This window comes from Vicugna pacos, chromosome 10 (assembly GCF_048564905.1).
Source record: "Vicugna pacos chromosome 10, VicPac4, whole genome shotgun sequence".
NCBI classification, from domain to species: Eukaryota; Metazoa; Chordata; class Mammalia; order Artiodactyla; family Camelidae; genus Vicugna; species Vicugna pacos.
The window spans coordinates 63,254,006-63,270,069 of record NC_132996.1 but is presented as its reverse complement, the minus strand read 5'-3'; the positions used below and the strand labels follow the sequence as shown (position 1 = coordinate 63,270,069).

Below are 16,064 nucleotides of genomic sequence, written 5' to 3'. Positions count from 1 at the left end.
GATGGTTCATTTCCAGAGCGGAGGGGCTGAGTCTGTCTCCAGAGGCCAGGGCTGAGGAGCTGGGGCAGGACTGAGCCTTCAGTTCTTGGCATTTACTCAGCTGCTCTGACTTCTTTTTTTTTCTCGCGTTCCTGGTTTATTATTTATAGAGCGGAAGGCGGGTGGCAGCTCCTTGGCCGGTGGGATGTGGAGGAAGGAGGCCAGAGCAGCGTCCCAGCACCCTCCTGTCCACCCCTGGGGAGTCAGGGAGGAGGCCAGCGGGTGGGTGTGAGGAGTGTGCGCTGGGGTTGCCGGGGGGGAGAGGAGTATCTTAGGAAGGTGTGAGCTGGGCAGAGGGAAAGCGGGGCCTGCTGGGGTCTGTGAGATAGTAACAATTACCATCACTTTCCGAGTCACTCATCCCAGACCGACACTGACCTAGCAGCGTCCCCGTGCCATGACTCTCTGGAGGAGGCATTGTCAAAAGCATCTTCCAGGTATGGGGACTGAGACGTAAAGGGACCAGGCTCCACTCTTGGCTGTGGGTTAGAGCCAAGCTTTTAACCAGTCTCCCCATCACTGGGCTGTGGTGAGGGAGGAGGATGGGGTGGGGGCTAAGAAGGTGGAATTCCAGGCCCTTCTCTCTTTATTTATTTATTTATTTATTTATGGTTTCTTTTTGGGGGGGGTGGTAATTAGGTTTATTTATTTTTTAGAGGAGGTACTGGGGGTTGAACCCTGGACGTCATGCATGCTAAGCATGCACTCTACTACTGAGCTATACCCTTCCCCTCCCAGGCCCTTCTCTTTAACTCAGAGCAGCTCCCTCTTTGCACTGCTTCATACACTCAGCCTTTACGTAAGGTTTGACCTGAGGCTGAGTATTAAGCACCAACGTGGGAGGCCCTGCAGCCAGTGAGGCTGTGGATTGGGCCTGGGAGGGGGAGGAACAGGGTGGAGAGAGCAGGGCTGGGGTGGGTCACGGATGCCATCAACCGCCACAGGCCCTTCCTGGGCTGGAGCATCAAAGCTGGGGTGCCCCATGGCTAGTCTGCAGGAAGGTGGCTTCCTCCAGGAAGGACCCGGAAACCAATCTCAGACCAAGCACTGGCTGGCGCTTCTGAGGACTCAGGTCCCAAGGATCTTCCTCTTCTTCCTCCTCCTCAGGTGCCCACAGGATCCAGGAAGGGGTTTGGCTCTTAGGAAGCCCCACCCCCCAAGAGGAGACGGGACAGTACCACCTGGGCCCAGAAAAGACGACGTGAGAAACACCAGGTGAGTTCTGGCTTCTGTGGGCGCCTGGGGTGGGTAAGGAAACCAGTGATGAAGTGGTGTCAACCACAGGCAAGCAGCTGAAATGGCGGGGTGTGTGCGTGCGTGCGTGCGTGCGTGCGTGCGTGTGTTGTGTGTAGACGATTAGGTGGTGTGTGGCTGTGGGTATATCAAGAGAAATATTTGGCTCACATCACACGTCCTAAGTAAATTTGGTCTACCTAGCAGGGCCACCACGGAAGAGATTCAAAGTATTAGTTGAGCATTAACATCAAAGCACTAAAATCCTTTCAGACACTATTAAGTCCAAGCCACGGTCATGTCTCTTCATATGACTGAACTGCTGCTTATCAGGTTTTCCTGCATCCACTTCTGCCCACTCCAATCTGTCGGTGTATCAGCTGGAGTGATCTTCCCAACTCTCTCTCTTGCCTCACACACACACACACACAGGCTAAAACTCATCAGTAGCTTCCCATCCATTACTCTTCTGTAAAAGCAAAGCCTCTGAGGGGTCTGTGCCTGTGACCCCACCCCCACCCACCCCAGCCCCACCTTTGCTTCCTCTGCTTCAGCCATGAAGACAGTTTCTTCTCCCCACCCACCAGGCTCTTTTCCTTGGGTTTCTTGGCCTTGAATCCCCTTTTTTCTCTTCTTTCACCTGGCTTGCTCCAACTCACCCTTCGGCTCTGGGTTTAAATGTCACTTCTCCAGGAAACCTTCCCTTACTTCCCAGACCAGGTCAAATACCTCTGTGCTAGCCACCCTCCTGGCTCGGTGGGCCCCTCCTTCCGAACCTGAGACACAGCTGGAATTTTACATTTGTTGCGGAGATAACTTGATTAATATCCTCCTCCGGCACTGTGAGCTCTGTAAGAGTGAGGACCCTTCCTGCTTCTGCCCACTGTTCCCTCCTTCGTGCAGAATGCCCGACACAAACAGACGCTGCTGTATCTACATTCCTGCTACATTAATAACAATGGGTTCGTGAAGTCCTAATGGTGCGTGGGCTCGTGTGCATGAAGAGATGGGGTTCTGGCCAGGGGCTGGGCTGAAGAGTGCACTGATGTAACTGCCAGGCGCTGCTCCGTGGGGAGCTGTCAGGTGGGGAGATGGATGGGGTCGGATATCAAGACGCCGATGAGCCTCTCGGGCCGCCCCAGCAGGCTGGGCTCCAGCCCTGAGGATGGAGCGTCAGGCTGGATCAGGCTGAGGGAGAGGCAAGGGCAGGTGGGGGGCGCTGAGCGGGCTGGGCCCGGAGCCTGCCCTGTCTGCCCTCCATCAGTCTCCTGCCGGGAGCCCGGGGAGCCAGGCCAGGCCAGAACACGCGGAGGCAGCGTTTGCCCTCACCTGGACCAACATAACATCCTGTGGCTATAAACAACTACGGCATCAACCATCCACGTGAACACGGAGCCTTTAAGAACCAACTGGGAGCCAGGCACTGGAGATGCAGACAGGGAACACTTGCAAACATACCGCACACAACCTCAGAATTGGAAGGGACTGTCAAAGCCATTAGTCCTGCCCCAAAGCTTGCATTCCTTCTCTGATATCTCCACCAGGAGCATCGGATGTACAGCCTTGCCTCTGACACCCGCAGAAATGAAGCCTACTGGCTCTCACCAAGCACGTATAGCAAAAAAAAAAAAAAAAAAAAAAACCCTTAATCCACATCATGCCACCTTTCCACGCACACCCTCACACGCTCCTCCGACCTCGCAGGCCAGCAGGCCCGCTCCCACAACTCCAGCCCACATGCACACAGGTTTCCTGCATGACAGTCATCAGTGGCTTTCAGTTTCGCACACGAGACCCGCTGTTTCAAGGAGCAGCGTGAGGCTAGAGACTCGATCACCAGGAAAGAAAACCCGTGAGATTTCTGCAGGTCTTCCCTGGTGCGAATGACCACAAGAGGGACAGAACCCGTGTTTCCCCCCGGCCATTGTCTGCTCCATGGACCTTTGTGCATATATGCCTGTGTGTGTTTTGGGGTGGGGTGGGGATGCCTCTAAGAGGTGGGGGCCAAGAGGCGGTGCTCAGATCTCGCTGGCTCTTAAGCAACTCCCAGGATGGGTCATAGGGTACAAAGTCAGGTAGACATGGGGATTTTATGCTTCCTGGCAAAGGGGAGCATCTCTGGATTCTTGAGGAGGGTCCGTACACCATGCACAGAAAAGCCACTTTTCTCTGCAGCAACTCTTCCCTTGAGTCTTATTTGCACCTGTTTCTGCACCCCGCCCCCCGGCTTTGTCCTGGTCTCCAAGGGCAAGGGCTTCTCCCCTCCCATGCTCTCTCACCATCTCCCCTGCCTGAGGGGAGTTCCTCACTCTACGGTGGGGCCATTCCCTCCTCCCCCTCCCCCATCCACCTGATCAACCATCACCATCTCCCTTGTTTCAGTGCTTTCCCTTCTCCTTTCCTGGCTCTCAAAGACTTGACTGAGAGGAGTGGGAAGATGTGTGTGTGTGTGATCTGTTCTCTGGCTGGGGGTGGAGGGAGATGAAAACTGGGATGGAGGGATGGTCACCTGGGACCTCTCCTGGTGGAGGGTTGGGGGGCAAGGACTCCCCTCCTCGGGGTGTGTGGCTTGAGGCCACCATCCAACTCTGGAGGATTTACTGGGAAAATAATTCATCTGGGAACCAGATCCCCAGTGGCGGCAGCAGAGGCCAATCATTGGGATGTGGTCCCACAGAAGAGACGGTTTCCCCCAGGAGAGGGGACGTTCAGGAAGCTGGACAGCAATACAGAGGGGAGGGAGGACAGGACACCAGGCACCGGGCACCGAGGACCTGAAGGGCCACAGACTCACCCCACAAAGTAGGAGATGATGAGGAGCTGAACTGCCCGGTTGATGATCCCAATGGTCCAGCTCTTCACAACCACCGACTTGGTGGTCTCGTAGGTGAAGAAGTCAGAAATGCAATTCATGTTGAGAGAAGGATCAGGGCCCCTCGGAAGAGACCCAGTGGTGGCCTTAGCAGGGAGAGGTCATCAGGATGGGGAGACAGAGATCAAGGCCTGGAGGGGGCAGCTTAGAGGGGCTCAAGGAACGGGGAGCCTGTTCCTTTAAGTCAGGCAACCCTAGCCCAGTGCTCAGTCTCGCTCTGCTTCTGACACTCTGGGCTGCCAAGAGTCCGAGGCCAGGGTGGGGGACCCCCTTTTTGTTCGTCTCCACCCCACTCCCCCGTGATGTCACAGCAGGGGTGGGGTCTTCAATCCCAGGCTCCTGATTGCCTGGGATGCAGCTGGCTGGGGCCCTCTGGGACTCATGTTTTATCTGCACTCTGTCTACGGTTTCTGTTCTGTTCTCTTATGCTGCGTTTACGTCCCAGCTCTCCAGCTGCATCATGTTTTCCTTAAAGCCCCTTGCAAGAGCCCACCTCCCTCAGCCACCTAATAGTCTGCCCGAGCTGAGTACCCCCTTCGTTCCTGAGTGTCTTCCCAAACCCGCTCAGTTCTGCTGCCATCCCCTCCCTTCCCAAGTTGCCACCAATAGCCTGGATCAAGGGGAGGGGTCTCTGGAACATTTCTCTTGGTCCCTTGGGAGGTGTGAGTAAAGAGTCACATAGTTGGTATTTCCTACTCATGTTGGCAGTGGCTGAAGCTCTACCTGTAGCACAGTGTCATCACATTGGGTTTTTGTTTGTTCTGTTTTGTTTTACTCTCAGTTTACTTATCTGAATCATTTGTTAGGTTACATGCTTCTGGAAGGCTGGAGCTGATTTCATCTTGGTTACTGCTTTCCTCAAATCGTATACCTGTGTTGGAGCTCAGCACAAATTTATTGAATCTAGACGAATGCTAGATAGTGCAGGAATTAGCCATGAGCCAGAGGTTAAAGCCATGAGCCGAGGGAGCACAGTGCATTCGTATTCTCTTATCTCAGGATGGAGTTAGCAAGCTGGTGCAACTGTTTCCGGTCAGACTGTCAGAGAAATCTTGAGTTTAAATATTCTGTCTTAATGCCTTCATACACAACCCATATAATTAGTCGTTCTGAATGGAGAGTCATGGTGATGATGATGGTAGAAAACCAGGCTGGGGTAAGTAGGTTTGGGTTCTTCGTTACCAACTGAGACCCTGGGCCACTCCTCTTAGGGCCTCAGTTTTCCCATCTGCAAAAGGAGGTGGAGCAGACAAACTCAAACGTCTCTTCCAGGTCTGGCCTCCTCTGATTTTGCAAGATGCACCCTAGGACTATGGAACTGGGGCCTGGCTTCTGCAGTCCCGAGCTGATGTGATTTCCAATCAGTTCCGGCTCCAGTAAATCTGACACCTGCTCTTGAACTTGATACTGCCGCTGGCCAGCGTCTTCCAGGCGGCTCACACCTCGCAGTCACCCATGTGGTCGTTTTTGGGTTGCGGGAACTCATCTCACAGAGGATCCAATCCCATGTGACAGGGGAGGGCAGTACAGTCACAGTGACACCAACACCCGCATTCTCTTCGAAGCCAGAGGGAGGGGTCCGTTCCCTCCACAACGCGAAACGTTTTTCTTCTTTTCCCACAGACTTTCTACCCCACAGAAACCACCATTGTACAGGAGAGGGTCACATACGTGCATCTCTGGAAAGTCTGATAAGATACAACTACGCAATTTCTCTTTAAAACCTAGTCGTCCACTGAAGAAATGTCTGTAATTTCTAAATAGCCCAAGGCGCTCTCACTTTCTGGTCGGATGTCAAGCGGGTACGACTTCAGCGCAACGGGGTGTTCCCCAGGTCATCCAGCGTCGCCGACGCTCTAGGAGACCGCCTCGAGGGCGGGCCCGGCTCGCGTCTCTCTAGCCAGCTCGCCCTCTCTATGGTCTGCGCCCGGCTTCCGGTGGCGGGACGCGGGGCCGCGCACGCGGGAAAAGCCTCCCTAGCGTCCCCCATCCCCCGCGTCCCCACCCCCACCTCCGCATCCCCCAGCGCGCCCACCGCCCGCACCCGGGCCGTCGCGAGGCTGCAGCTTGAGAAGGTGGGTGGTCGCCGTCCCCGTGCCCCAGGAGGGCGCGGGCCCCGCTCCCCCGCGGGGCGCTCGGGGTGGACCATTCCGCTTTGGAATCCGCGGGCGGCGGGCGCATCCATTTTCGGGGGGAGGGGAGAACTGTGGGTCTCTGGGTGGGAGCGCTGGGAGGGGAACCCTGCACTCTGAGCTGGGTTGGGGCGCGGGCGAGTTGCGGGCTCCCCAGGCCCTGGGGTTCCGCTGCTCGTTGCTATGGCGCCCGGGGAGGGCGGACAGAGTGGATGCCTGTTTGGGGTGTAAGCGCCCCTTCAGGCCCGGTTGTCCAGCTTGGGCTGGGCCTGGCCCCTGGAGCTGTGCAGTTCCCAGGCGGAGAAGATCCCGAGACATCCCGCGCACAGCAAGGGTTGCCACTTGGCTCCATCAGTGGGCAGAATGAGAGTTAGGGTTAGTGTTGTCTTTCATACTTATGTATCTCTCTCTTGAATTGAGATTCCCAGCCTGCCGTGTATCTGCACACCTATCCAGGAGTCAGGGCCCAGCTCCCAGTTGAGGCCAACAGGGGCAGATCAGCATGGCAGAAACACTGGAGTTCAACGACATCTATCAGGAGGTGAAAGGCTCCATGGTAAGAAGGGCTCGGGCTTCTAATACCGGTGGAGGGAGGGAGATGGAGTAGACTTTTTGCCCACTGTCAAGAGCTCATGATGACGTTACTCCGTTGGAAAAGGAGTCAGTGTGATGTGTACTTGTGTTGCCCCAACAAGAAGCAATACTGAGAGAGACTACAAGAATTAGAGGGTGTCGGAATTGAAGAGACACAGCTGCTGCTCAGTCCTCAATCTCGAAACCGTAGACCTGCAGGGGTTCTGGATGCCAGAGCCCGGATTAGAATCTACATCTCCTGGCTACTTGTCTCGCCTTGCTAGCCCTCACCCCTTCCTCTTTGGCTCCTCTTTTGCGTTGATAACTGGCCTGCTCAGAATGGGTGTTGGGTGGGACTGTACCTGGTCCGCTCTGTGTGCTGTGTACCCTGTGCATTCGGGCCCCTTTTTCCAACAGAACGATGGTCGGCTGAGGTTGAGCCGCCAGGGCATCATCTTCAAGAATAGTAAGACGGGCAAGGTGGACAACATCCAGGCCGGGGAGTTGACAGAAGGTATCTGGCGCCGTGTGGCTCTCGGTCATGGACTTAAACTGCTCACGAAGAATGGCCACGTCTACAAGTATGACGGCTTCCGGGAGTCGGTGAGATGTCCTGTGGCTGTAGCCCCCTTTTTGTCTTGCCATCTTTGTTATTTTCAACTTTCTTGAGAGAAGTGGAGCCCTTTCTTCTGATAACCATGCAACTGCTACTTTAGGCTCCTTAGGGCAGGATCATTGAGGCCGTTAAGCCATCAGTGTTCAGCTTTGGGCGTCAGAGTCTCGGGACTTTCTTTGTTCCTTGACTCCAGAAGTTTTTCTACTGTTTTGATTTTTTTGGTGGTTTCTGCTTATGAGCTTTATCCTGGTTCAAGGTCTTACCTTGATGCTTTAGTTTTGTTTTTTCCATTTTGAACTGCTTGAGTTAGGGACTTCATCTTCATTTCCACTTTCATTGAAGCAAAAGCTGTACAAAGTTAGGAAAACATTGTGGGGCCCTAACCAGCAGTGTGAGTCCCTTACTCTGCTCCTCCCCCAGCCTGCGCACCAGTCCCCAGAAACCACCTTTTTCAAAGGCTTTTTAAACGATCTTAGAGCTATTTAAGTCAGCATGGATTTCTTTTTCTTAGTTTTTTGTTAATGGAGGTATTGGGAATCGAACCCGGGACCTCGTGTGTGCTGAGCATGCACTCTACTGCTGTGCTGTACCCACCCCTCCCCCCAGCACGGATTTCTGATAAAAGGTGTGCTGGAGCAGTTTCTCAGAAGCAGGTAGTCCCAGAGCGTTCAAGTTTGTGTTACGGCCACTGGGGGTTTACTGGGCTTGTCCTCTCCCCTCTGCCCACAGGAGTTTGAGAAACTCTCTGATTTCTTCAAAACTCACTATCGCCTTGAGCTGATGGAGAAGGACCTCTGTGTGAAGGGATGGAACTGGGGAACAGTGAAGTTTGGTGGTGAGTCCTGGAGAAGGTTGGGGTTCAGGGGGAGAAGGCAGGATGAAGGGTTCAGCCTTTAACTCGTTTTGCTCTCTCCCTGCCCCTGTGTCTGATTTCCTGTCAGTTTGTAATTCATCATGTATTTATCGAGGACCAGCGGTGTGTCAGGCCCTGTGCCTGGTCCCTGGGGTACAGTGTGAACACAGTAGCCCTAGCACCCTGTCCTTAGGGAACCTGCTGTCTGGCGGGGACGTTGTTTATACAGAGCCGGGGGAAGGAGCTCGTGGCTTGATACGCCTCTTCCCCACAGGGCAGCTGCTTTCCTTTGACATTGGCGACCAGCCGGTCTTCGAGATACCTCTCAGTAACGTGTCCCAGTGCACCACAGGCAAAAACGAGGTGACGCTGGAGTTCCACCAGAACGATGACGCCGAGGTCTCCCTCATGGAGGTGCGCTTCTACGTGCCTCCCACCCAGGAGGACGGTGTGGACCCCGTGGAGGTGAGGCCTTCCCTGTCGCCTTGGGAGCAGATGGCGCTGCGCAGGCCCTGGCTGGCCCGGGAGCAGGAGCTCTGCCGCTCGATCACCAGTGTGTGCTTTTGTAGGCTTTTGCCCAGAACGTGCTGTCCAAGGCGGACGTGATCCAGGCCACTGGAGACGCCATCTGCATCTTCCGGGAGCTGCAGTGTCTGACTCCCCGAGGCCGTTACGACATTCGCATTTACCCCACCTTTCTGCACCTACACGGCAAGACCTTTGACTACAAGATCCCCTACACCACTGTGCTGCGTCTCTTTTTGCTGCCCCACAAGGACCAGCGCCAAATGTTCTTTGTGGTAAGCGGAAACCGCTAGGGGTGTGTTGTCCTGGGCTTTGCCCGAGTCTTTAGTAGGCAGATCTCGCTAGTGGTTAGTTAATCAGCCAGTTCTTGGGAAGCACTGACTGGTGCTGAACTTGGTCGGCTCTTCCTTCCCAGATCAGCCTGGACCCCCCCATCAAGCAGGGCCAAACCCGCTACCACTTCCTGATCCTCCTCTTCTCCAAGGATGAGGACATCTCATTGACTCTCAACATGAATGAGTGAGTGTGTCCCTGGTCCACGCAGGAGGCAAGGTGTGCTGTCAAAAGGCAGCAGGGCCCGTGACTGCATCTCTGTGTTTGCAGGGAGGAGGTGGAGAAGCGCTTTGAGGGGCGGCTCACCAAGAACATGTCAGGCTCGCTCTATGAGATGGTCAGCCGGGTCATGAAAGCACTGGTGAACCGCAAGATAACAGTCCCGGGCAACTTCCAGGGGTGAGAGTGCAGGCCTGGGCTCCTGGGCTGCCCAGGCGTGGGCCGCCCCTGAGAGGTCTGGCTGGGTTGGAGCTTGATGCTGTCAGCTGCCTCCATCCGAGCCGCTTGGTGAGGTTCACTCACTTGAGGGCCTGAGCACACAGGTGTGGCCACCAAGGGTTGTGCCCTCCAGCTCTGAGGCATCCCCTGCTGCTGAGGCGGGCACTGACCGGGCTCCCTGCACCTTCCACCAGGCACTCGGGGGCCCAGTGCATCACTTGCTCCTACAAGGCCAGCTCAGGACTGCTGTACCCGTTGGAGCGGGGCTTCATCTACGTCCACAAGCCGCCCGTGCACATCCGCTTCGACGAGATCTCCTTCGTCAACTTTGCCCGTGGTACCACCACCACTCGTTCCTTTGACTTTGAAATTGAGACCAAGCAGGGCACTCAGTATACCTTCAGTAGCATTGAGAGGTGAGAGCCTCTGCCGGTCACTTCCAGGGTATCCTGGTCCTGACCAGACTCCACCGGGAAGCCTGGCGTGGCCTGGGGCCCTCTCCAGGCCTGGGCTCTTCCCTGACTTCTCAGGCTTTGAGCAGAATTTTTCGTTTTCTTCCTGGGCTTTGGTCCTCCTCCTTGGCGTGCTCAGCTTTTGGCAGCCTCTCCGGTGCTTTCTTTCTGTACTTTCTCTGTATTACAAAACCTATATGTGTTTAGTGCTAGCCCTTCTCCTCCGCTCCCCCCGAGATGGAAATGCTATCTGCCTCTTTCCTGGAATGAGCTTTGTTCCCGAGAACACAGCAGCTAATGTTTATTGAGTGCTCGCTGTGGGCTAAACGTTTTACAAACATCTTCACACTTAATCCTCATAACAACTCTGAGAAGTATGAAATAGAGACCAGTAAAAAGATGAGAACATCCCCTCCCTGCATCCTCCCAGTGCTCTGTGCATCTTTGGTAAACAGGTACATACCCCTCCCAGCCTTTTTTCCCCCAGAACTCTTGGACCGCGCAGGTTTCTTTCAAGACTTGTGTCTGGCTCTTCCTCACTGCCGTCCTCCGGGGGTCTCTGAGCTCCTGGGTTGGATGATACGGTCAAGAGGTCCAGGCCCCGCAGTCCGTCCCCGCCCACGAGTGTCAGGTCAGCACGCGGTCCGCCCCTGCGTTGGCCCTTCCTGTCTGGTAACGGGGTGTGTCTCCCCGCGTAGGGAGGAGTACGGGAAGCTGTTTGATTTTGTCAACGCAAAAAAACTCAACATCAAGAACCGAGGATTGAAAGAGGTACCTGTGTGTGTGGAAAGGATGAGCCCCCCTCCTGTTCTCTCTCTGGGGGAAGGGGCAGGGGTTTTCTGGCTTCTTTTTCACTTTCTCTTCTCTTCTTACCCTTATAGAAAAAAGAGGTGCGTGTGACCCTCCTCCCCCCTCCTGGCGCAGGTTTCCTCAGCATGACCTTAGAGCAGTCCCTGCAGCCCCCCAGGAGCCCCGGTGGGGCTGGGAGAGGGCGGGGCTTGGACTAACCCCATCGGCAGGAATCCTGGGGCACAGGCCCTGCACGTTGGCTGCGTGTGGACAGTCCAGCCCCAGGGTCTCCTGGGCGCTGCTGCTGACCTACTCACAGGCATGCGGAGTGCTTTTGAGTGTGCAGGCGCCAGGGTGGGTCAGCCCTCACTCCCGCCTGCTCCTGGCCAGGGCATGAACCCGAGCTACGACGAGTACGCCGACTCGGACGAAGACCAGCACGACGCCTACTTGGAGCGGATGAAGGAGGAGGGCAAGATCCGGGAGGAGAATGCCAACGACAGCAGCGATGACTCGGGAGAAGAGACCGGTGGGCTCGCCTGGTGTGCCCGGCGCGGGGGCGGGTCCGCTCTCCCCTGGGGCCAGGGCCAGCTGTGTGGGGTTTGGATGAGGGCAGAGCTGATGCATCCTGTGCTCTTTTTCAGATGAATCATTCAACCCAGGTGAAGAGGAGGAAGACGTGGCAGAGGAGTGAGTTTTAGGTCCACCTCATGGGGGTGAGGTGGTGGCCGATACGCTTAAAGGACCAGAAGATTTCTGGACATTCCCGTGTGCTAGTTAGCTACTGCCTGAGGGTGGGAAAGTGACCTCCAGTGAAGTGATACGTGGAGGCATTATGTACAGGTGCTTTGTAAGTGCAAGGCGTGTTGTGGAGCCAGAAAACGACAGTGTGGAGAGAGTGGGATAAGGGCCAGTGCTCACCCACTGGGGGTCCTCGGGCCAGGAGCTGATCTTCGTGTCCTCACCTGTGAAGTGGCACTATACCCCTGTGCTGTGTCCACCGAGACTGACTGCTGATGTCAGAAATGTGACTCAGACTGACTCGTTTAGCTCCTGTAATTCATTTAGCTCATGCAGCTGGAGAGTCCGGTGATAGACTTGGCTTCAAGCACCTGGATTCAGGTGCTCCAAAGTTGTGGGGAGGCTGTTTTTATTCCTTCTGATTTTCCTAGATAGGTTTGTCCCACGCAGCACTAAGTGACCGGGAGATGCTTTGGGCAGGCTTAATCCGACTGCTTTAATGCCCAGAAGTGCCACTTCTCTCAGAGCAGCAGTCAGCAGGCCTTCCCGAATCTGAGTTACTAGGATGTGCTCTGATGGGCCAGAACTGAGCCACGTACCCACTCTTAGAACCTGTGGTTGGAGTGAGGCCCTCCTGAATGGGGGCAGGGTGGTTCCCAACAGAAAACTGGAACTCTCTTAATCCACAAGAATTGGGAATAAGTATTAGGCAGCAAAAAGAAAAAAAAAGTTTGCTGGCGTCCACTAGTTCTGCCTGCCACATGCTTATGGAGGTCAGGGAACAAATGCTCGTGGAAATGCCTTGAAAACTAGAGCGCCATTCAGGTGTAAGGTAGTTCCCTCTTCTGAGGAGTTCCACAGGCACGGGGTAGGGCTGGTTGGTAAATGGGTAGGCCGTAGGTTGGACTGAAGTTGGTTTTCCCCACTTCTACATAGAAACTCACTGTCTCTTCATCAGAAAAGACTATGGGGTAGATTGAAAGGAGTAGCTTGAAAGAAGTGGTGAAGTGGATTTGGGGCATGTTCTGGGCAAGGTGGTTTTGTCCCCAAGAGCACAGGGATGGTGTAGGACCTGGGTTAGGCCATGGGTTCATGTGCTTTCCCCTGATTGATTCAACAAGTAACCCATGGCCATGGCTGGGTCTGGAGAGGGGTGGTGAAGCCGCTTCAGTGAAGGGGAGGAGGCAGGGGTGGGGACGGGGGTGGAGGCTCGGGTCCTCCTCCCTCTCTCTTGTCTGGGCAGGTATCTTTGGACTTGTTCTCCTCCAGTCCTGAGACTGGGGCGCTGACCTCTCACCCCGAGTCTAAACCCCGCTCTCCTTGACAGGTTTGACAGCAACGCCTCTGCTAGCTCCTCCAGTAATGAGGGTGACAGTGACCGGGATGAGAAGAAACGGAAGCAACTCAAAAAGGCCAAGATGGCCAAGGATCGCAAGAGTCGCAAGAAGCCCATGGAGGTGCAGACTCCTCTAAGTGGGAGGGTGCTGGGGAAGCCTTTCTCTTTACCTTCTGCTGTCCTCCACCAGTAGGACCTGATTTGTCCTCCTGGGCCGATTTGCGTAGCCGGTGATTATGGCCTTGAGGAGTGCCATGGTCCTCGAGATAATTAGCCTCTGGGAGATTTGAATTAGGAGCGGCTGCTTCTGTCCCAGGAACCCAAGGAAAGGGGCTCCTAGTGAGCTTGGCACCGGGGTGCAGAGGGGAGGATGACGTGGTCTCTGCCCTTGGGGCGCTCCCAGTCTAGCTTGATGCCCTTTAGTCTTTTCTCCATTTTGTCCCCCTAAGCAGGGGAGCCAAATAATTCCTTTGGGAGAATGTGGGGGGTGTCTGTAGGAAATACGTGGCTGAAGGCACGTGGGTTTTTTCTTACGTAGGTGAAGAAGGGCAAAGACCCCAATGCCCCCAAGAGGCCCATGTCTGCCTACATGCTGTGGCTCAATGCCAGCCGGGAGAAGATCAAGTCGGACCATCCTGGCATCAGTATCACGGATCTTTCCAAGAAGGCGGGCGAGATCTGGAAGGGAATGTCCAAAGAGAAGAAGGAGGTGAGCCACAGCAGACACGGGTGGCGGACCTTGCAGCTGGTGGAGGGGCGGGGCGGGCCTTTGGTGGAGCTTCTCTGGAGGAGTTTTGCCTGCATCAGGGAAGGGGTCTCATTCTTCTCTGTTTTCTGTGCGTGTGTGACAGGAGTGGGATCGCAAGGCTGAGGATGCCAGGAGGGAGTATGAAAAAGCCATGAAAGAATATGAGGGGGGCCGGGGGGAGTCTTCTAAGAGGTGAGTGTTGGGGACAAAATGGCCCAGTAACTGCTCTTTTGGCAGACATTTTTGCAGGTCCAGTTGAGAACTGGGGTGTTAAAGATAATAGATACGCTTCTGATCAAAGTAGGGCAGTGCCGCTCAGATCTGGGTAGGTAACTGCCCGAGTATGGGTAATGTGCAGAGAATTTCTGAAATCACTTGGGTAAGCATGGTTCTTTATCCTAAAAGGGGCAATTTTATTTGAAGGTATAGGGGAAATTAAAAAAAAATTATTAATATGGAGCATAGTTTACATGAATGTTTAAAGATAAAGTAAGAGATGTTAAGTAAGTTTTGCATATGAGGTTGCTTCAGGCTGGACCCCCTGATTGTTCCAGTCACTTAGGACGCACTGCCATTTATGGGACTGACATGGTTGGCATGCAGTGGGGCTGGGAAAGGCCCTGTTAAACCCAGGAGAGGTTTGTTCTTGATAATGGGGGACCCTGAGGGCCCAGCCTCTTTTCCCTCTGGCTAATTCAGGGACAAGTCAAAGAAGAAGAAGAAAGTAAAAGTAAAGATGGAGAAGAAATCAACGCCCTCCAGGGGCTCATCGTCCAAGGCTTCGTCAAGGCAGCTAAGTGAGAGCTTCAAGAGCAAAGAGTTTGTGTCCAGTGACGAGAGCTCTTCAGGAGAGAACAAAAGCAAAAAGAAGAGGAGGCGGAGCGAGGTGCGGCAGGAGTCTGGGGCTATGGGGCCTGAAGGCGCGAGGGGCAACTGAGTTGATGGTGGGGGGAGTTGGGGGGTGGGGTGCAGGTGTTTCTGGACAGGGTTGTGGTTGGCCTGTAAGAGTAATGAGGGGGAGTGGGTAGGTGGAATTCTGTGGTTCTGAAGGCTAGTGCTGGAAGTTAGGGAGGGGGCAGGGAATTGGGGGCCCTTCACTGAAAAGGGGCTGGTGTAGGGGGCCACCTTGACTCCACATCTTTCCTGTTAAGAGACCTTTGGTTTTCAGGATTCTGAAGAAGAGGAACTAGCCAGTACTCCCCCCAGCTCAGAAGATTCGGCGTCAGGATCGGATGAGTAGAGAGGAGGAAAATTCTCTCTCCTTGTGCGTGTCCTGTCACACCCCCAGTCTCCCCAGCCGTGCTTTGGTACCAGTTTTTACTCATATGACACGTAGTCCTTGGATTCCGTGCCACCTGAACAGGCTTTCCTGCTAGTATGCACTTCACCGGGGCAGCTGGGGAGGCGTCTCACTCTGCTGCTTCACAAGGATGGCTCTTATAATTTGGGGAGAGACTGGGTGGGAGGCAGGGCAGTGCAGGATCCAAATCCTTGTCCTACTTTCCTGACCTTTGAAATATAGCTGCTGCTTGTCCTGTTCAAGTTGCTGCAAGCAGGGGTCATGTGAGGTCAGGCCTGTAGCTCCTAACTGGGGCCTATTTCTACTTTTATTTTGTATTTCTGGTCTGTGAAAATCAACATTTAATAAAGGGAACTGACTTTGGAAACCATGTCCTTACACCTTCTCTCTAGCCCTGTTGTATTGCTCCTACTCTCGGTGTTTGTTCACTGTACTCTTCTGACCCTTTATCCGGGAAGCAAATCTCCAGGTACACCCTGTTCCCTTCCCAGCTGGACAAGCATTGGTTTTCTCTCTTCTGCCGGGATGGGCCACCTGAGAGTCTAGAAATGAGAGCTGATTTGGTTAGGATCTGTCTCGGAGTTGCAGTCCATTAGCCAGGCTGAGGGAGAGGCAGCTCTGGGCTCCATCCTTCACCCATGAGTCAAGGGTCTTCCAAGGCTTTAGATAATGGAATCAAGATTGACCAGCTTCCCTGCAGCTGGGGAAATGGAAATCTGAGTCCGGAGAATTGGGGAGGATGAGTGGGGGTGTGTGTGTGAAGCTTTTCTTTATGGGAGGAGAGGGGCATGCCGCATTTTTAGGTTGGGAGAAACATCTGGGAATATGCCAGGAGATAAATGAGGATTAGCCAGGACAACAGAGCTTCCAGTCATTCCTGCGGTGGTTCCAAACCTGGATTTATACACGTGGACTGGCCACGTTGCGTCGGCTCTCAGGTGTTTTCCACAGGAAGCCTCTCCGGTCGGCCAACGGTTACCTTCTTTCAGGCGGAGACTCTATGGTGCTGCAATCAGTACAGGCAGCTGGGCCTGAGGATTGGGCCGTCCCAAGGCAGTCTCCTCTAGGCAGTCGTCTCGGTGGC

The 16,064-nt window shown here is 54.5% G+C and overlaps 2 protein-coding genes across 3 annotated transcripts in view; one reads left to right on the top strand and one right to left on the bottom strand.

The window, feature by feature from the left end:
* The window catches only part of P2RX3 (purinergic receptor P2X 3), a 30,109-nt gene extending 24,117 nt beyond the window's left edge, over positions 1-5,992 (bottom strand). Inside the window, exon 1 of the mRNA XM_006214057.3 lies at positions 4,067-5,992. Within this exon, the coding sequence (XP_006214119.1) occupies positions 4,067-4,185 (119 nt within the window). The 5' untranslated portion in view covers positions 4,186-5,992. The remainder of the gene's footprint in view (positions 1-4,066) is intronic.
* A 111-nt stretch (positions 5,993-6,103) lies between these two features.
* SSRP1 (structure specific recognition protein 1) lies at positions 6,104-15,347 on the top strand. Of its 2 annotated transcripts, XM_072969966.1 has the most exons (17): positions 6,104-6,219; positions 6,697-6,832; positions 7,267-7,452; positions 8,195-8,300; positions 8,593-8,783; positions 8,888-9,118; positions 9,259-9,362; positions 9,447-9,575; positions 9,809-10,030; positions 10,765-10,837; positions 11,246-11,384; positions 11,500-11,545; positions 12,924-13,053; positions 13,471-13,641; positions 13,784-13,872; positions 14,380-14,566; positions 14,849-15,347. In XM_072969966.1, the coding sequence occupies exons 2-17, from the start codon at positions 6,779-6,781 to the stop codon at positions 14,918-14,920; spliced, it is 2,130 nt and encodes a 709-aa protein (XP_072826067.1). In that variant the 5' UTR covers positions 6,104-6,219; positions 6,697-6,778; the 3' UTR covers positions 14,921-15,347. The 2 variants fall into 2 exon arrangements, with proteins under 2 accessions (XP_072826067.1, XP_006214118.1); XM_006214056.4 differs by lacking the exon at positions 6,104-6,219 and having other exon boundaries at positions 6,666-6,832.
* The last annotated feature ends 717 nt before the right edge of the window (positions 15,348-16,064 follow it).